The 21,426-nt window shown below is 38.9% G+C and overlaps 1 protein-coding gene across 1 annotated transcript; it reads left to right on the top strand.

Moving 5' to 3' along the window:
- The first annotated feature begins 165 nt into the window (after positions 1–165).
- On the top strand, positions 166–10,827 carry LOC143295683 (PH domain-containing protein DDB_G0274775-like). Its single transcript, XM_076607301.1, has 2 exons — positions 166–408; positions 3,591–10,827. The coding sequence occupies exons 1-2, from the start codon at positions 211–213 to the stop codon at positions 3,807–3,809; spliced, it is 417 nt and encodes a 138-aa protein (XP_076463416.1). The 5' UTR covers positions 166–210; the 3' UTR covers positions 3,810–10,827.
- The last annotated feature ends 10,599 nt before the right edge of the window (positions 10,828–21,426 follow it).

Below are 21,426 nucleotides of genomic sequence, written 5' to 3'. Positions count from 1 at the left end.
TTCTGTGCTGCTTCTGAGATTTGTCAGATTGACGTTAAGTCGTAAAGTAGAAACTTTATTAATCAATTATATGTATGCTATTCTTAAAAACGTATGTTGTTTTCTACCTTGTAACTAAATGTTACTCTTAATTTCAAACATTAATCAACGTTAACGACAAATAGCGTTTCTTTTAACGGCAATGTTGACAGGTGCGTCATAGCAGACAACATGGCTTCCTGCTCCGATTCTATCTCGGGAAGTCATACAAACAGTCTGTCCAACCGCTCAGACAGCCATGCTGGCAGTGAAATCGAGCCGAACGAAATTAAAGGATACTTAATGAAGAGAGCAAGACTGAGTAGAAAATGGAAACGAGTTTATTTTGTCCTGAAAAACTGCGACCTTCTCTACTACAGCACACCACAGGTAAGTCAATCAGAGCAAGGCCCGGAGAGCTAGCAGTTGACTCCGCCACCTTTTCTTTATGAACGACACATATTTTGCTTCATATCTCATTTCCTATGGATGTAAAAAGCAGAAGTATGCGATATATTTTACACTATGCATGATTAAAAGTAAATGATGACATTCACATGATGGCCAGAACTCATGCAACCGACACCCAACAACTACATGTTTCCCACAGAGAAATGAACCAGGAAACTTCCTCAAATAGGAAGTTCCAGTCCGTTAATTTACCCACCATTTGACATGTATATACAGCACCAACAACAGAAGAAATGTGCATGTACATGGTAAAGCCGCACTATTCAGCTCAGGAATTACCCCATTACCCAAATACACAGTTCCTCTGGAGACAGTTCTTCTGGAGTTGTTACTGTGTCAGACGGGCACAATAGCCGCGTGGTTAAAGTGTTGGACTTTCAATCTGAGGGTCCTGGGTTCGAATCTCGGTAACGGCGCCTGGTGGGTAAAGGGTTGAGATTTTTCTGATCTCCCAGGTCAACATATGTGCAGACCTGCTTGTGCCTGAACCCCCTTTGTGTGTATATGCAAGCAGGAGATCAAATATGCATGTTAAAGATCCTGTAATCCATGTCAGCAATTGGGCTATAGAAACAAGAACATACCCAGCATGCACACCCCCGAAAATGGAGTATGGCTGCATACATAGCGGGCTAAAAATGGTCATACATGTAAAAGTCCATTCGTGTACATACGAGTGAATGTGGGAGTTGCAGCCCACGAACAAAGAAGAAGTTACTGTGTCAGGGTGATTTCTTCTGATGGTGGTGTCTTTAGTGCATTCTTCCATTACAAGACCAACAGTAAGTTTGCTGATGAATCTGTCGTGATTGGTGATGCTGAGTATTTTCATGTTTCCTTAATCCACTGATCACAGACATTGATTTACTGATCTTTAATGTACAAACTTTATCTTCTGCATGTTTATTTACTGTTTGATAGTCATGTCCAACTAAGATCATTAGGACAGCAGAGGAGGCAGCTGCTAACCCGAACATCTGGGCTAGAATTGGATTATAGTGTAGAGTGTCTTGTCCAAGTTACATCCCCACTCTCTAGGTCCAGAGGATTTTAGGACAGTCAGTGCTGGGATGGTTCCCAAATGACCAACTAACCCCCAAGGCTGCAGCACCAAGAGCCAGTGCAGTCTTGCATCCTATAGTTTGAGAGTCATAGTCCTCCACAAAAGACTAAGCTGTAAATGGCTTCACATTGTAGTGGAGAAACCATTGATCCTTTCATTTTTATATACATATGAATGGGGTTGAGGCGTTAGCAGGTTTACACACATATGTGGAGTGAATGTGTGGAGTGATGGCCTAGAGGTAACACGTTCGCCTAGGAAGCAAGAGAATCTGAGCGTGCTGGTTTGAATCACGGCTCAGCCGCCAATATACATATATTCTCCCTCTCCACTAGACCTTGAGTGGTGGTCTGGATGCTAGTCATTCGGATGAGATGATAAACAGAGGTCCCGTGTGCACCATGCAATTAGTGCACATAAAAGAACCAACGGCAACAAAAGGGTTGTTCCTGGCAAAATTCTGTAGAAAAATCCACTTTGATGGGAAAAACAAATAAAACTGCACACAGGAAAAAATACAAAAAAGAAGGGTGGCACTGTAGTGTAGCGACACGCTCTCCCTGGTGAGAGCAGCCTGAATTTCACACAGAGAAATATGTTGTGATAAAAAAGAGAAATACAAAATAACAAATACAACTACAAATATCAGTTTGGGAGATTGGAAAAATCTCCACCCTTCACCCACCAGGTGCTCTGAAAACAGGAGTCGAACTCTGAAATGGGGAATGTAGATGTTTGTGTGGGGTTGGGGGCTAGGGTTGGGGGTCCACGCGTGTGTGTGTGTGTGTGAGTGAGTTAATGTGTTGGGACTCGCGTGCTTTTTTGTGCATTGTTGGGCCTGTGAACATTTAGATAGTTTATTTTGATTTTTAGTGGGGTTTTTTAGTTACTATTTTAATTTATTAATTCATTAAATTAATTACTTATCTAGATTTTATTTACTTTTGTATGTTATTTTAGTTCATTAGTTTTTATTTTCCCTCAAGGCCTGACAAAGCGCATTGGGTTATACTGTTGGTCAGGCATCTGCTGAGCAGATGTGGTGTGGCATTATATGGATTTGTCCAAATGCAGTGACACCTTTAGTAACTGAACTGAACTGTATGTTTTCTTTTGTGCAAACCTCTGTTGTTTGCAGGTTTGTATGATTTAATTTGAAGCAGTAGTTGTTGGTGTGTGTGTTGTGGTTAGATTATGTATTCTGTTTATGATCTCTGATTTGAATCAGCCTTGCATAATACAGGGTGGACCAGCACACTTTTAATTAATGGCCAAGATTTAGATGGAGAGAGGGGAGTGTGTAGAAATATTGCTACATCTTCTATCCTGAATAATGAGAGAAAAATCAAAAGTAACTTAACTCTGGTAGCCAACCCTGCAGAATGACACCCTGAATACCTCTTGTTTATTTGTTGTTGTAGTTGCCCCATCACTTCACAGGTATGGTGCAGCATTTAAGTTCCTACCCACTGACATCCCTTAAAATAAACATACATAACAACAATTCTCTCTCACACTGTGGCGGTTAAAAATAAACACCCCTTTAATTCAATAAACATACATAACAATAATTCTAACTCATACCTTGGCTTGTAAGAATAATGACTACTGTTTTTGGGAGTTCAGAATACTGTGATTAAATGTGTGCAGCACAGCTTCATGAGTAGATCTATTCATATTGTAATAGTGATAAGAAGAGGAATGCAGACTGAAGCCCACACCTCCTTGGCAGTGAGCTCATGATGTTTAAAATAAAAAAAATAAAAGTGTGCATCAACATACATGCATCATGTACACCACACAGAAACAAGGGTGTGCATACACAAACACTATGCACATTGGTATTTCACTGTATGTCTCTGAATTGTGCATTTGTAAGTTTTTTGTGCACTGTGCATGTTCTTGCTTTCAGAAAGCTTAAACTACTTTATTTTTAACACAAATCACAAGGTTGCATTCATTGTATCTCTTACCAGTGGATTTCACCAGATTCATCACATCATTTTAATCACCCACATCTTTCTTTCTTTTTTTCCAGGGAGATCCCAAGAGAATTCCTCTGACAAACGCAGAAATTTCAGAGAGCAACGTAGACAAGAAGCAGTACGCATTCCGAATCAAGAGCAAAGAGAATGGCCGGACATATTACATCCATGCAGAAAATGAATTAAGTCAGAACTGCTGGATGCAAGCAATCTGTTTCGCCAAAGCAGCTGGGAATGATGGCTCTGCGTCAGCGGCCTGTGTTGTACAGTGACAATCAGGAGCAGACATTTCTTATGTCGGCTGCAGGGCTTGGGGGACTGCTAGAGAATGATTGAAACTGAAAGTGAGAGGGGTCGAAAGGAAGGGGTGTGGGAGTGGGTTGGAAGTCGCAGTGTTGTTTCATTTTAGTTAATGTAAGATATTGACAAGCATCTCTCTATGTATGTGTGTGTGTGTGTGTGTGTGTGTGTGTGTGTGAAAATCATCTGAGTGCCAGGGTGACTCTTATTGTGAAGCTGTTTAACATGTCCATTTATGTTTTTGACCTTGTGTGGTGTGTGAGTATTGTCCTGGTACATTTATTACATGCAGATCCAATGCAGATATTGAGTCAATGCAGAGCACTGATAGACTATATATATTCTGAGACGTATATGCAAGTTGCAGTGTGCATTCTGTAAATGCCCTGTTATAACTTTGTTGCATAGATTCTTTTTTTTTTTACTTGATAAAATAGGATTGTTTCTAGACTATTCCCCATGGAATCTCAGAAAAAAATGTCATGATTGGCAAATTGTTTGTCATTATTCAAGTTAATGGCCTAAACCATCAGGCATCACAACCAAACCCAGGACCTGTAAAATCTGTCTGACCAATTGGCTGTTAAATCCAGCTGTTCCTGTCTGAAATAGGAGTCTTCCAGAAGAAATCTCTGGGACAAATTTTGAGGGTTATGTTTTATTTTCTGTTCTACCCTTCTTTTATTCTTCACTTTTTCAGCACATGGAGACCTCTTAAAACAATGTGAATGAATGTGTGCATGTGGCTGTCTATGTGTCATTTTGTGTTTTTGTTTAAGAGAGAGTATGTGTGTAAACTCCACACTCAATGTTGAGAATGTAGCTGAATTTTATAAACAGGTTTTACATATACACATTTAACAGTCACACTGTAACAGAAATGTATAACATATGTTATTAAAATGGGATACCTGTGTATAATCGTGAAACATGAAAGTGTAACTGATCATTAAAAGAATTTAGGTCCTGTTTTCAGTACTCCAATAATTTGTCAATTGTAAATTATGTTAAACACAACCTATGTAATTGTGATACAATTAGACCTGTATAAGTGCATTTTTCCATTTCTGAATAATTCACAATATTTGTTTTATGTTGATTACTTGCGAGAGCAAGTGTTTCATTGATACAGGGCCTGTAATACTGTGCAACATTTGTGATTTGCTTTCTGTTTAGCAAGAGTTGGAGAACTGGAAGTGGAGTGACCATATATAAAGTTTGGAAGTTAAGGACTCAGAAGTAGCCCATAGAATAGCCATCAAAAGGGGAAGTCAACTTTTCCAATTTATTTCAACATGGGAGAGCTGATAGTTCTTTCTGTCTTGTTTTATGTTTTGTGAGATCTTGTCTTTGCATTTTTATCGAACATCTTTATAAATCTACTTTTATTTGTATTGAATCCCATTTATCCATGTACTTTTTTTATATTTACAATAGGGGGAAAAGATGAAAGATCTGTTTGTTGTTTTTTGCTGATTTGGGGTTTGTTTTTTGTTTTTGTTTTTTTACTGCACCTTATCAGTTAATCAGAATTATTTATATATAGTGAACCCTTCGAAACATTTTTTGGTGACTTTATCTCAGTAGATCAGCACCATCATTCAAGGAAATGAAGAATTTGTCTGTGTGTTTTTATATCCTTGTGTTTTTAGAAATTTATTCATTCTTAAAAGAAATGGTTTTCCCTCTTTTTAATTCTCAACACTTACAAAAAAGTTTTACATTATTATTACATTTTCAGTTCACTGTCCTTACAAGAAATAGTTTCTCCTTTTTTTTCTCTGATCATTTTAGTTCACAGTTCCTACAGGAATAGTTTCTCTCTGTATGTCTGTCTCTCTCTCTCTTATGTTTTTAATTCTCTATAGTTACAAGAAATATTACTATTTTTTGCCCTTTTAGCTTTTTATTTTCCTTAGAAGAATTAGTTTCCTTTCCCCAATAGAGCTCTCTTTAACCTTTTTAGTTATCTGTACTTAAAAGGAACAGTTTTTCTTTTTGTCCTCTCTCTTTGCTTTTTAGATAGTTCTCTCCTCAGACAGCTTTAGGTTGACAGTGTTGAACCCTGTCCTACTCAGCTCCTGTCAGCGAAACACAAGAGGGTGATTCAGGTGGGCTTGTCAGGGTTGTCTTTTTCACTGCCACCACCATCATCACCCTTTCACTCACACCCTCCAACCACTTACACACACCCACTTTTATTTTGTTGACAAGAGTGAGAAGTGGATCACAAGACAATACATTTGGATTGCAGATATCAGTGAAGCAGCACTGGGTTTGAACAATCTTCGTGTACTTATTATTTTTACTTATATCACTGAGTTTTATTTTATTTGTGTGTGTGTGTGTGTGTGTGTAAAGACAGAGATAACTGCTCTGACAGGCAGTTATTTTGGTAATAATGAAATATTGTTTTAAACTGTAGTAGTGCTTATTGAGAGAGGAAGGCAGTTTAAAAAAAAATATTATTTCTTGAATTGATACTATTATATCATAATTAAAAAAGGGAGAGGCAGTTATGAATTCTTATTTTGAATTGTTGCAGTTGACTATAGTTTATAAGATTAAACTGATGTCATGAATGGGCATTTGAATTCTCCCTTAGTTATTTTCCTTTAGTATGTAAAATCAAAAGTGCAGCTGTCATACCCTAACGAATTTTTTGAGTACTTTTGATGTTCTGTGTATTGTTATTTATTGGGATTTTGGTCACCTGTAAATTCAGAACTTTGTCAATACTGTTGTTGTTTTATGTACTGATATAGCGAATTTGTATGTGAATGGTGATAATCGATGTGTTGTGAATAGTACTGTTGTGATTTCACGTGCAAAGTAAGTGAGAAATTTGCGTTAATTTTGATGTGTTGTGTGTACTGGACTGTTGTGATTTCATGTGTAAACTGACTTTGAAGGAATTTATGATCACTGTCTGTGTGTGTGTGCATATATAATTATCTATCTTTATATAAGACAATAAGATGTTTTGTGCATTATTGTTTCATGATGAAATGGCTTGACACATTGCATATCCCTCGATAAAAGGAATGTGCCACGTGGAAAAATTGTGGATGGATCTGTGTGTTCCCTGCACACATGCATTATCATGCTCTCATATCACACAAACATGCACAATCACACTCACTCACATGCCACAGTCATATGCATGCATGCACTATCACACTCACTCGAATCACACAAACACACACATATGTGCTATCACACTCACTTATACCACACAAGCACACACATGTGCTATCACGCTCACTCATATCACACAAACATGAACACATGCTCTATCATATCACACAAACACACTCATTCATTCATTCACACCCACATGAATATAAATACACACCCTTTCTCTCCCTTTCTCCCAGTGTTGATTTTGAAAAGAAAAAGATTGATGGCAATGGTAACTTCCAAGTTTAGTGAAATACATTTTGCTTTGTCACCAGCAGGGTCTTCTTTGATAAATATGTTGTTTCAGTTCCAGTTGCTATATGTGTGAGTGAACCTCTGTGTGTGTGTGTGCATGTGCATGTGTGTGTGTGTGGGGGGGGAGTGGAGGGGGGGTAAATATATGTTTATGTTTGTATGGAACTTGTGGTTCTGTATTTCATTGTGCAGCTTTCTTTAAATTATTCATATTGTAGATGATATGATATTACAAAATAATATGACAAAGAGCATTTTTCATTGTTTTAACACTATCATTGAAATAGAATTATAGAACACAATGCAAATGACAACAGCCTTGTATACTTATTAAAGTTAATCTCATAATGTACTTAACAAGACTTGGAGTGGCTTTTATATATTGTGAAAATGGGATGCTCAAAGAAAGGTGTGACTGTGTCACATTGTTTACATCAGTTGACAAGAATTGATGTTGATTTTGAAAGAAATGATATCAGTGTTAAACACTGAATCATGGAGATTGTGTGTGGGTGTACAGGCAGAGAGGACAGAAAGAGAGCAGTCAATAGGAGCACATGGTGCAGTGGCACAAAGACTTGCACAGGATAATCACATTACCTCTGGCTATGTAGGAGGCAGTGAGGCAGAGCAGGCTGGGCACTGGACTTCTGATCCAGTATTCACCAGCAACAAGGATTGATGCCCAGTTTTGGCATGGTGTTGTGTCTTTCACTCCAGCCAGGTGTGAATAGGTACCTGACTTCAGTCAGGTAAGGTCAAAGTAGCAGAAGTGGTTTTGGTCCTGCCTTCCTATGCCAAACCCTGGACACAATGGATAAAAATTCACTGCCCCAATGTTGTTCTGCTGGAGACAATAACTACAAATGATATGATGCTGATATAATGCTGATTTTAAAATAAAATCCCATTCTTTCATGTATTATTTGCTTGCATTGCTATTTTGTAACCAAAGAAATTGTAGGTGTTGACACATTGTTATGGGACAACTGGAGAGGGGGGTGAAACTGGATGTGTTGTGTGTCTTTATTGTATCGTTAGTTTTAAGAAACATGCTTGGCCTTCTGAGGTCACATGAGATGGCTGCTGTGGTGTTTAGTTGGAGCATGTTTCCTTTTTCTTTGAACTTGGTTATGTGTGGGTGTCCTCTGCAACAACACATGGGCTGCCCAGTCAGTGGTTCATGGAGGGGAGTGGACGAGAAAGGTTGTGTAAGCTGGGGTGGGCTGATTTTTTTTCAAAGAAAAAAAGAAAAATGTTGGTGAGTCAAAAACTTTCTTTAACTGCGTATTTTGAAAGCACAGGAATGGTTTGACAATTGTTTTGTAACAAGAAAGATTATGATCAATATTCTTGTTTCTTTTTATTCTTTTTGGTTGTTTCTTTCTGTGTGTATGCGATGTTTTTTTCTTCTTATTTTGTCTAAATGCATCAATTTTCCATTTTTAAATAATTCACGAGATTTGTTCCATGCTGATTACTTGTGAGAGCAAGTGTTTCATTCATACATTTTAAAAATCATATATTTGTATAGAAATTTCATTAGAACACTTTCAAATTGTGTCCAGCCATATGATTCTTTCACAGTCTTGTTCTTGTCATGATAGTGGTAAGTGTAATTCTGATTCTGAACTTTCTGCTCCTTTTTTCTGCCTTATTGACTTTGAATAAACCAATAATGAGATGATACCCAATAAAAAGTTACAATTCTCAGTGCCTTGTAAAGATAATGTATGAAATAAATGGATGGTTCTGGTGGTTATTTCAGGATCTGCTTGAAGTTTCAGGAATTGTAGTATTTGAAGCACTAGTTATAGGAATAAACACAGAAAAAATTATATATTTTTCTGAAAAGTAATTTGAAGCCACCAAAATTGCAGCAACTTCTGCAGTTAACACTGGACTTGTCTGCTCCAAGGTGAATAATTTCCCAGTTTTTAGATCAGATGCCAAAAAGCTGAAGCCATTCTTATTATTCTGTTAGAGATCCGTCCATGTGAATTTAGTCTTTTACAGTTTGCAGCATTTCCTTGATTTGTGGAACAACAAGGCTCCATGTATAGCAGCTGTATTCTTTATTTTCTTGTAGTATTATAGTTATTATTATTACCTGTGTGTGTGTGTGTGTGTGTGTGTGTTCTCCTATCATATCTTTCACAATACTGTATTTGTATGTATTTACTGTTTTTTTATTTATTCATTTTTGTTATTATAAATTGCATTTTATGTTATTGTTTTACGCAAATCTAGGGTAGGCTTTTCCAGCCTGATCAACACATTGGATTTTTGCAAAGGTCAGGCATCTGCTCCCCCTTTTTCTCTCTTTTTTAAAATAAATTTTTCAACAGCAGATGTTGTGCAGTACTTGTGGATCAGTCCACACACTTTGACACCTTGAAACTGAAATTGTATGAGTTTTAAGAATATGGGCTATAGCAAGATGTCTTGATAAATGAATAGCAATCTTGCCACCCTCTCATTTCACTGGGGTCCACAGAACATCATGGAGATATGAAAGACAAACAACACATGTTCTCACATATACCAGTTGAAAAATGTCGATCTTTGTCCACCTTTGTGTGCAGATCTGGATATGATCTCTATGCTTATCAGCAAAGTGCCGGTCTTCTTTTGGATGAAAATAATTGCATTCACTTTGACGTGTAGTTGTACAGTCTGCCAGCATGAGGACAAGGACTGACAGGTCTTTCCATTGATGCAGAGGTATGGCACGGGTAGTTGTGGACACAGAAATTACCGTGTGCCCACCATCTTGAGATACTGACTTGGTTTGAAGATTCAGCTGCTCTTTGAGATTCCTCTGATGTCAAATTTATTTGGGGTATTGTTTCCTTCAAGTGGAAAAGATTTGATTTTTTGACATTTTTTTATGTTTCTTCCAGCAAGCAAAAATAATGAACAATCAGAAGAATAGGAGATTTGCTGTCTTACTTGGACAGTTACAAATGGGGGGGAAAAAAGAGAGAAAGAATGTGAAAGAAGATATCTCTGCTAAGCAAGCTGTTGTGACATCATGCCATCGCTGATGCTTCTTAACTGGGGCGGACAGAAAGCACTACAACCGACTCAGTGGTTGGCGCAGTGAATGAAGCTGATGATATATCATTTTCATTCTTCTCCAGTCAGCAGTGATGATTGTCAAAACTCTGTGTTGTGGCTGGCTTGTGCTGCTTTCGTCACAAATCTGATTTATCTGCTGTTGTGATGATTACCATTAGTTTGCTGATTTTTGCACAATCCTTTTTTGTTTTCAGCATGTGAACTGTGAACTTGCTGACGTGTGGCAGATGATCAGTCCCAATCTTTGCTGCTGGTGACTGCTCCCTGTGCTCCTTACAAGTGTTTCACTGACTGTCAATGTCATACTGATGCTGTTGCTTTCATTTTTCTATTTGATACACATATTCTGTGTGTTTGTGTGTGAGTGTGCATGCACTACTTTGTGAGTTATATGTAGCTGTTGTTGTTTTTGTTTTGAAAAATCTGTAAACTGTCTGAGTCATTCATGATCTCATTAAATACATAAATACCCGGTATTTTTTTCACAGACTTTTTCTGTTTAAGAATGACATATGTAACGAGTTAGTAGTGAAATCTGCTGTACGCTTTTTTTCAGTTCACATTATGATGCTGATGATAGATATTTTCTTTGATTTTGTTTCAGTTCGTTTTGACTTTTATTCTCATGGAAATGTGTCCAACACCTCATGCTTTCCCAAGGAGAAAAGTGAAATGTGTATGTATATTGTGCATGTGTTAACATACAGGTTCAGATATTCTGCAGTTTGGTGATCTTAAGATATAGATAGATACAGATGCATTGTGAAATGTGATACACAAATGATTGAATCTGGAGCTTTCATGAGGTTGATGAACACAGGGGCAGAGGGCATTATTGCAACACGATCAGGTTGGGGAACTCTAACAACAGGGATAGGATGCACTTTTAAAAGTCAGAATGTAACATTCTCCATTGTGAACAGTCCCAAGTACATAGCTCAGTAAACATGCCACTTAAATGGGAATGTTGTGTATAGTGTGTGTGTAGCATTTTTGTGGATTTGTAAATTTTTTAATCTTAAAAAAAAAAGCTTTTTATTCTTAGCAAGTGGGATGAGGAGGGAGGGTCTGGGGGCACAGCAAGTCTGATTGTCCTTCTTTCTGTAGTGGGAAAACAGTCTTCATTCTGTAGTGGGAAAACAGTCTTCAAACAGTCCTCATTCTGTAGTGGGAAAACAGTCTTCAAACAGTCCTCATTCTGTAGTGGGAAAACAGTCTTCAAACAGTCCTCATTCTGTAGTGGGAAAACAGTCTTCAAACAGTCCTCATTCTGTAGTGGGAAAACAGTCTTCAAACAGTCCTCATTCTGTAGTGGGAAAACAGTCCTCATTCTGTAGTGGGAAAACAGTCCTCATTCTGTAGTGGGAAAACAGTCCTCATTCTGTAGTGGGAAAACAGTCTTCTTTCTGTAGTGGGAAAACAGTCCTCATTCTGTAGTGGGAAAACAGTCCTCATTCTGTAGTGGGAAAACAGTCTTCTTTCTGTAGTGGGAAAACAGTCCTCATTCTGTAGTGGGAAAACAGTCCTCATTCTGTAGTGGGAAAACAGTCCTCATTCTGTAGTGGGAAAACAGTCCTCATTCTGTAGTGGGAAAACAGTCTTCTTTCTGTAGTGGGAAAACAGTCCTCATTCTGTAGTGGGAAAACAGTCTTCATTCTGTAGTGGGAAAACAGTCCTCCTTCTGTAGTGGGAAAACAGTCCTCATTCTGTAGTGGGAAAACAGTCCAGAGATAACTTTTGACAGTGTATGAAAGAGCACATAATATGAAAGAGCTGGTGCTTTGGCCAGATGTGGCTGTACTATGTCACATTTATTTATCTTTTGCAGTCACTTGGAAGGTTTCTCCACATCATGTTATCTTGTCTGGGAATAATACATCACTGGAATGCTCTTCCGTCTGTCCATCTGTCTGTCTCTGGGAGTCCGATCTTTACAAGGAATAACATCTTGTCTACCACACGTTTATTGACGTGGCCTGATTGAAGACCTCTCTCTTCTGTATTGCTTTCTGTCTCTCATTTCTCCCACTGCTAGTCAATCTGTGTGTGTGTGTTTGTGTGTGTATGAGAGAGAGAGCGAGAGAGAGGGAAACAATTTAAGCCCTGACACAATGATAAACTTCAAATGAGTGGTATGATCAGTAGTACACACACACACACACACACGCACGCACGCACGTGCGCGCGTGCGCACGCGCACACACACACGCGCGCACACATACACACACACATACATGCATATGCATGCTCGCACACATAAACATGCACACATTTCCTGACCATTCTTCTCTTTTTCCATTGCATTCTGATATGAATATTTAATATTGTATCAATATCTGACAGTGTCTGTGTTTTTATTATCGTGCTGCATTATTTATCTTCTCTTTCAATCTTCTGCTATTGGTCTGACAGAATGTACAAACATTGGCTATACAATAAAGAAAATAACTAAAGAGAGCAGTGTGTTTGTGTGTCTGTGTGCATGCACATGCATAAATGCACGCTCACTCATATGTGCCTATGGATTCTCAACTACTACACCTCTCTCTGATTATAGATGTTGCTTTTTTTCTTTATATATATATATATATATATATATATATATATATATATATATAAAGGAAGACATTTGACAAAAGCAAAAGAAAATGGTTTTATGAAGGAAGAGTGATATATGTTTTTTTGTGTGTGTTGGTGAAAGTTACAAATATCTGGGATTCACTTTATAAAAGTGAATTTTGATGTTGTATTGGAAGAAATTGCAGGCAGGCAGAGTGAAAAGCAGGGTTGCAGAAATCATACAAAAGAGGCAAGGCCTTTAAGACTCATTTGTGATAACTATGCACTTAATCCAACACCTTTTAGACTCACTTGCGATAACCACTTAATCCAAAGAACACTGTAAATCAGAGCATGTTGGGGGAAAAGAAACACATTTGGTGTGACCTTGACCTTTGAACTATGAAATTACTAGACATGTTCAGGCCAAAATAAATCACTACATATTTTTCTGGTATGCCATGCTATGACCTTGACTTGACCTTTGACCTCTGACTTTATGATTTGCACAGATTTTGTTCTCATCATGACCAATCATTGCACCAAATTTGATGAAGATTATCTACAAGACCTTCTTGCTCCTGTATGCAGAATTTTTTCCAACAATATTAAGTGCTATTTTCTTTCCTTTAACCATTAATTTTGACAAAAAAAGATTGACAAAAAATGTCTTTCAGACATTGCAATTGTTGAATTCTGTACCAGGTCTTTGTTAAATCTAGGCTGCCAGGTGTATGTGAAATAAACTCGCATAAAAGGCGCATAGAAAAATCATGCTTACTGAAAAGTATTCAGAAACATACATGAGCAGACACAAACAGCGTTATTTTCATAAAATGAAGGAACAAGTTCATTGTCATTGTCTGACTGTCAAATTCAGTGTCAAAGTTGTTTGGTTACTACGCCATGAAAACCTGAGAGAGAAGAAGAAACTACATGATCCATGTAAAAGATTAAAGAAATGTTATTTGTTTAATGGTATAAAATCTTTGTTTTCCTTCCTTTTAGTGAAGTAATGAGGTTTTGTGTTGATGATGTTGGTCCCTTTACCCCTTTATTTACGGCATTTTGCTCCTTTCCAGTCACTGAGGGTCTCTCTCTCTCTCTCTCTCTCTGTCCCTTCTATTTCATCCTCCCCGTCCCACTTCTGTAGGAGTAGTGTGTGTGTGTGTCTGTGTGTGTGTGTTTTTGTTTGTTTGTGTGTGTTTGTTTGTTGTGGTGTGTGGGTGTGCCGGCGTGCGTGCGTGTGTGTGTGTGTGTGTGTGAGAGAGAGAGAGAGAGAGAGAGAGGGAGAGAGAGAGAGAGAGAATAACCCCACTAGCTTTTAATCTGTACAGAGTCGTGATGGAATGGTCAGATGGGCGTGTCCGTCCACCACGCCTCCACAGACCTCCACTGCCCACTTCAGTCATGTTTCAGTCTGCTGCCTTCCCGTGACCCACACAAGTACACGTGAAGTGAGTAGGACTGCAGAGTGTCGTGACTTCATCACGTTATGGTCTGGCACACAAACAGGCCTCACATGCTGGCACTGACTGGTAGGGGACAATGTCGATCTCACGCCCAGGCTTTTTAAAGTTCATGTGTGCGTCATGCCTGCCTCAGCGTGCACAGTGTTGAGCAACGTCTAGCCTATTTACTTAATTGCGACATCAATACATGACAGTACACAAAAGCCGGCACACAATGACGCATGGCGCATTTCAGGGAAACACACACACACACACACGCATACGCACACGACAAACTCTCGCGCACACGTATGTACGCCCACAAAAACTCACACGCACATATGTACGTACGCATACACGCACACACACATACACATGCACGCACACACAGACACTTGCACGCACGTATGTACGCCCACACACACTCACACGCACGTATGCACACTCGACACACGCACACACACATACACACACACACACACTCGACTAATTGCTGTTACCTCCATTGTAATGAAATATTTTTAAAGAATTGTTCTCCGTTCACTTCTTAGTAAGCGACATGCAACATCTTGACCCATTTCGTACAAGCAGAACAGATGAACTGATGATGACACACAGTAACACTTCTCCATCATGCCCGTTCAGACACTGAAAAGCCCTCCTCTTTCGCACACGTGGCTTTTCACTGATTTTGCGTCAACCTTTTTAATCAGATGAAAACAGTAGGAATACAACCGCAAATGATAGCGGAAAAACAACATAAATGATAAAACATGCTCGTTTTCCAGATAGTTGAGTTTTTTTTATTATCTAAACAGACCCAGCATGTCAAAAACCAAACAGCTGTTTCAGCTTCCACGACCATTTCAGCTGGCGCACCCCAAGGCACTGTTTCATCTCCAGTTGGTTGCTAAACACTGTAACGGAAGTAACTGCATGGATCTGCAATCAAATACTCTGATGAATCAGCTTTGAAGACTTGCCAAACCGATTCAATATATTTTGAGGAAGCTGAAAGATTCATAGACTGGCGTGGTCATTATTATATTAATAGATTCAAGAAATTACCAAAACCAAAACTGATAAAATACATATTAAGCCTAACTGTCTCATCTCTTTTCATCGAAGACATTCAAGTTGAGCGTGTTACACAGGTAAAAATACAATCAGGAGCAGTGTCAGGCAATAGGCTGAATTAACAGCCTCACATTGAAGACAACATTTAGGAATTGTCAAACCAGGCTGCACTGTTTACGTAAGTTACTGTCACCGGCCTTTCTTTTTCCCCAGATCTGTTTTGACTTTTTCCTTTATGTGCTGGCACTGTGGTTTGAATGTGAAGTGCAGGTATGTTCTTGAAAAACTGGTGGATGTAGGTGGAAAGATTGCGGGTGAAAGAGAGAGGGGTCTGAGTGTGCAATACTAAGGGAAGAAATATTGTATGTCAGAGATGAAACTCATGTTCTTACAAATCAATAGGAACTTAATTCTCCCTTCTTGAAGACAGGTACCGTACATTCAAAGATATGTCAGAAACAAAAAGAGCTTTGAATCCATTTATCTTGAACGCTGCTGACACCGAAAAATAGAAATGAACTCCAGTGCAATAATGATTTTCAGTGTGTGTGTGTGTGTGTGTGTGTGTGAGAGAGAGAGAGAGAGAGAGAGAGAGTCAGTGTGGTAGAGGGGCCGGAGAAGGAGGGGAGGGGGAGGCTGAGGCGAATGAACTTGAAGATGTATTTAACAAGTAAATATGAGAAAAGAGGGAAAAAAACATCCTTTATTGCGGGGACAATGGATAAGCACCGATGTGCTTTATTACATCCAGTCCCCGCCCTGAACATGGTCAACACTGTACAATACTTAATAAAAAATCAAAGCATGGTGTTAATCGAAATAGGCATACATGAGAAAAAAACAAGATTAAAGAGAGAGAGAGAGAGAGAGAGAGAGAGAGAGAGAGAGAGAGAGAGACAGACAGAGACAGAGACAGAGTTAGAGATATGGAGACACTCACAGACAGATCCGTCAGCCAAAAGAGCATTGTACATCATTGCCACTCCTACCCCTCTTAACCACGATATCAGGACCTGACAGTCGAGCCGGCTGTCGTCCTGGGAAAAGAGGTTAAGACTAACCCGGGTGGCGTCACGTCGCTAAAAACGGGTGTTTGGAGTGGTTGGGGTTTCCCCGCCAACACCGTGTCAGTTTCACGTCACCAGGGAGGTCTGTGTGCCTCGATCATCCATCGGTGTGACTGCTCGAGCCGGGGACCAGGAACTTTAGGGGCAGGTGTGTGTGTGTGTGTGTGTGTGTGTGTGTATGCTGTGTGTGTGTGTGTGTGTGCCGTGTGTGTATGTGTCAGTGTGTGTGTGTGTGTGCCGTACGTGTGTGTGTGTGTGTATGCTGTGTGTGTGTGCCGTGTGTGTATGTGTGTCAGTGTGTGTGTGTGTGTGTGTGTGTGTGTGTGTGTGTGTGCCGTACGTGTGTGTGTGTGTGTGTGTGTGTGTGTGGTGGGGAAAGGGAGCTGGAGGGGGAGGGGACGGATGAATGATAGGGGGGTACGTCTCAGTCTCACAGAAATATGCCGACCACATGTGTCTCCTCTTTCCAACACACACACACACATGATGATGCAAACATCCCCAGTTTAAATGACAATAAACCATTCCAGGCAGAATCGTGCCGATCGTCACCAGAACGGAATGAACACGGTTTTTTTTGGGGGGGGGGGGGGGGGGGGGGGGGGTAGGTGGTTGGGGTTGGGGGGTGGAAACAACACGCGAGTTCTGTGAATGAATCCAATGACCCAAAATAGGCGACCTTGGCCAACAGCAAAACGCTCAACTGGGCAAACAACAACAAACCCCCCAAAACCTGGGCGTGAGGGTGAAGTCGGCTGAGCCCCGCCTGAGGTGGGAACTGCCAGGGAGTTATAAATAAGCTGTTACGTTTTGATCATGAGGTCAGGGAGTTATAAATAGATGACTATATTACTATCCGTGTCAAATGGAAGCTCATGCAGTCGGGTAGCGTCAGTCCACCCGTACACTTCTGGCTCTGTTTTTTGTGCACTCTCCCTGCCTGCCCTCTCTCTCTCGTTCCCTCTCTCTCTCTCGTCATTTTTACACAGAGCATTAAAACTATGTCAGGGTACATAGGCTACACCACAAGTACGCCATTGATTGTTCTTTCAATGGGCAATAAGCTTTTATCCAACAGATGATAAAGTGCTGAACTTCTAATGCAAGTAAGTTAACAGGCTTGAACTCCTGTTATTCAAACATACACCCATCCGTTTTGAAAGACTGGCACTAGAAATGGAATCAGAGGCTTTACAGAAAAGTCACTGGAAAGTGGGATGAACAACCTATTGTTTCGTCTGTTTAACTACTGAACTGATCACATCATCTCATAACTGTTTTGTATGATGATACTATATATACCTATTATACATTCCACTTAATCCTCATCTAACAGTGTTGTTATTGTTGTTGTTTTTTGCCATTATGTTCTCTTTGTTGAACCAGAAATCTGAAATGGAAAAACAGAGAAGTGTTTGCATAACACACATGCACGCGTGCACTGACACATGCACATACATACACACTGATATATTCTTCTTCTTCTTCTTCATTTGTGGGCTACAACTCCTACGTTCACTCATATATACACGAGTGGGCTTTTTAGTGTATGACTGTTTTTACCCCGCCATGTAGGCAGCCATACTCTGTTTTCGGGAGGGGGGGTGCATGCTGGGTATGTTTTTTTCCATAACCCACCGAATGCTGACATGGTTTACAGGATCTATGAGTGTATTTGATCTTCTGCTTGCATATACACATGAAGGGGGTTCAGGCACAAACAGGTCTGCACATATGTTGACCTAGGAGATTGGAAAAATCTCCACCATTTACCCACCAGGTGGCGTTACCGAGATTCAAACCCGGGACCCTCAGATTGAAAGACCAGCTGAGAACTAGTTTGTAAAAATAAACTTACAATTGCAATTTTACCATTATATCAGATATATAAAACCCCAAATTTCAGAACCACATGCAAGTACTGGGAGAATGTTTTGTCAAATAATTCAATGATAAAATCAATAGGAAGCTTCAATTAGTTACTTCTCTTCTAAAGTGCAAACACTGCTCTCGAAGCACGGTCATATAAAACATGGTGTGCTACATGCATTTTATTATTGTAATTTAGTTCCAGTCCCAAGTATTGAAATCTATTTACAACCTCAATTTTGTCCTTGCCAATATAAAAATCACGGAATACTAAAACTTTGCCCCAAGAGAAGATTATAACTTTATACTTTTTGGTCTTCAGAATTAACTTCCATTTTTGACAGTACTGCCTCACTGCTGTCAGACCATTCTGCAAACCTGTAGCTGTCTCTGAACAGATTACTGGGTCATTTGCATAAAGCAGAACAAACAGTTTCAAAAAGAAATTACGATCCTGTTTGCTCATATTCATCCTCTTAACCACAACAGCAACAGTTGTCAATCCATCTAGATCACCTTATAAATGAGACTTCATGTCATTTGAAAATAATGCAAACATTATTGGGGAAAGATTTTCTCCTTGTCTCACTCCAACATTTGAACTGATAAACTTGGACATTTCATCATTGGCCCATAACATGATTTAGCATGACCATACATGTTTATAATTACTTGTAATATTTTACCATTTATACCACAACTTAGTAGTTTTTGCCACAGTCTGAAAAGGCACAATATAACCTTCTTTTTTGTAAATAACAAAACATCAACAATACCATATAAAGAAAACACATGGTCTAACATTGAAAAATCACTTCCAAATCCAGCTTGTTCCTGTCCCAGTATTCCTGAACATCCAATATATAGTTTCAGATGCTCATTCAGAAGGCTTGTAAACAACTTACCAAAACAAGACAACATTGTGATCACACGATAGTTATTTGGGTTATCAGATGATTCTTTGTTTTTTTAAAATTGGCCTTACGCCCCTTCAGTCCAGTCAGATGGAACCTTGCCAGTCAACAACACAAGATTAAATTATCTAACGTATATATTCACCATCTTATCATTATTTGTGGCTTTAAGAAATTCATTTTTAACATTATCCAACCCACTTGCCTGATTGTTTTTTAACTTCAAAATGCACTAAATAACTTCACCTTTTGATATTAAATCATTGAGAACAGGATTTTCCTGCAGACTTTCTTCTTAGGCACAATCAGTCGCATCGTTACCACAGCCCTCCAAATTCATGTTTCTAAATATATCATACAGTATTTTACAGTCGGGCGATCTTATCTTAGTTTTCCTCTTATTCCTATTTAACAAACTCCAGTACGTTTTTGGATCTTTCAACTGCATTACACAGAGTTTTGTAGCTAAATATAGATCATAATTATCTAACTGCTTTTTCATACATCTTTTCTAATCCTTTGCTGCTCATTTACTTTCCGCATTCAAGAAAACGTTATTGTCTCTTTTTTTGTTTTGTTCTACATTTGGCTCTGTTAAAACAATTTCTCTTAAACTCACATTCATCATTAAACCAAGGTTGTGTAGGTAGCTTCGGTTCATAGTTTTTGTTTGCCCTCTGTTTCTCTTTGATCATATCCAATTTCTTAGCATTATCTAACAGGACTACATTCACTTTACTTACAACAGAGTTTATTGCGCCTTCTGGAACAAAGCCAGGATATCCATATAGTAAATGTAATTCAGAGACTTTGTCATTAACTTCAATGCCATCAAATTGTTCAGTGACGTCATCTTTTACACTGTTCAACCATTTTACGTAAATGGCCTGCTGTACTCAACACCCTATCATTATTGTCAAGAGTGCCATCAACAGCATTAAGTTTATTGTATAAGATGTCAGGCATCGTAAGTTTCAATGTAACTGGGAAATGGCTGTCAGAAAACAAAACATTAAAATCCACCACATAAACTTCTTTCACAATTTCCAACATAGTCTGTGAAACAATCATATAATCCACCCCTGACACAGTCGTGCACGTCACTTCATCCACCCCGGCATCAGTCCCAATCCAACCGTTCACAATAACCAACTGTCAAGTTCTGCATAGGCCAAATAGATTATGACCCATGTTATTTATTTGCCTTCAGAAGTTCTGTCTGGTAGGCTGATATCATCTAAGTCCCCACCATTATCAATGCGGTAGTTGATAACAAGAATCTCATTTAGCTGCCTTGTCCTGGTAATAAAGTTGCCCATCAAACAAACGTTATCAATAGCTAGCTGAGCAATGGAGGCTTCTAACTCAACATAAGTATTCCTGTGAAAATAAGGTGATCTCTCAGGTTTGAAGTTTACAGTGCAAAGTAGAACCTTTGCACCAAATATAACTCTGTCCATTAAAAAAATAATATAAAAGAGCATGTTGGAAGAGGCTGTGATTCACAATATGGCATTTATCACACACAACAAAGATGAATTCTACACTTAAAACTCTTTTCTTCGTATAAAGTAACATACTGAACAAAAATGCTGTATAACTGTTAACCTGCAGACTATCAGTATCAGCTAATTTACTATCTGTGAAACACATTATGTCGTAACCACTGATAAATTCCTGAAAGTCTGGATACAATAATTAAGATTTTACAAAAATTCATATTCAAAACTAAACAAGACAAAGATGCAATGGTACTACACATACTATTCAGCGAACTAAAAGTGTCTTCTTCATTGTTATCAAGATATCACCCCTCATGTACTCCTTCATTTCATCATCCTCATCATCATCTCTGTCAACACCTCCATCTGTATGATCACTATCGTCACTGCCATCATCCCAGTCATCGTTACCATTGTCATCACTATCATCATCATCTATGTCATCGTTGTCCCTCCAGTGATACTCATCTACATCACCATCAGTAAAATTGTCATCCTTATTTTTATCAAATTCATCATTGTTGTCATGGCAACCATGACAGTAAACAGCATCATCAGTAAGATTAAGAACTGCCCGATAGTGTATAATCTTTAGAATTATCTTCATTTCAACCATCAACATTGCAGTCATAAC

The sequence above is a fragment of the Babylonia areolata genome, chromosome 21 (genome assembly GCF_041734735.1).
Source record: "Babylonia areolata isolate BAREFJ2019XMU chromosome 21, ASM4173473v1, whole genome shotgun sequence".
Classification (NCBI taxonomy): domain Eukaryota; kingdom Metazoa; phylum Mollusca; class Gastropoda; order Neogastropoda; family Buccinidae; genus Babylonia; species Babylonia areolata.
The sequence above is the reverse complement of the archived record's forward strand: the minus strand, read 5'-3'. Positions and strand labels throughout refer to the sequence as shown.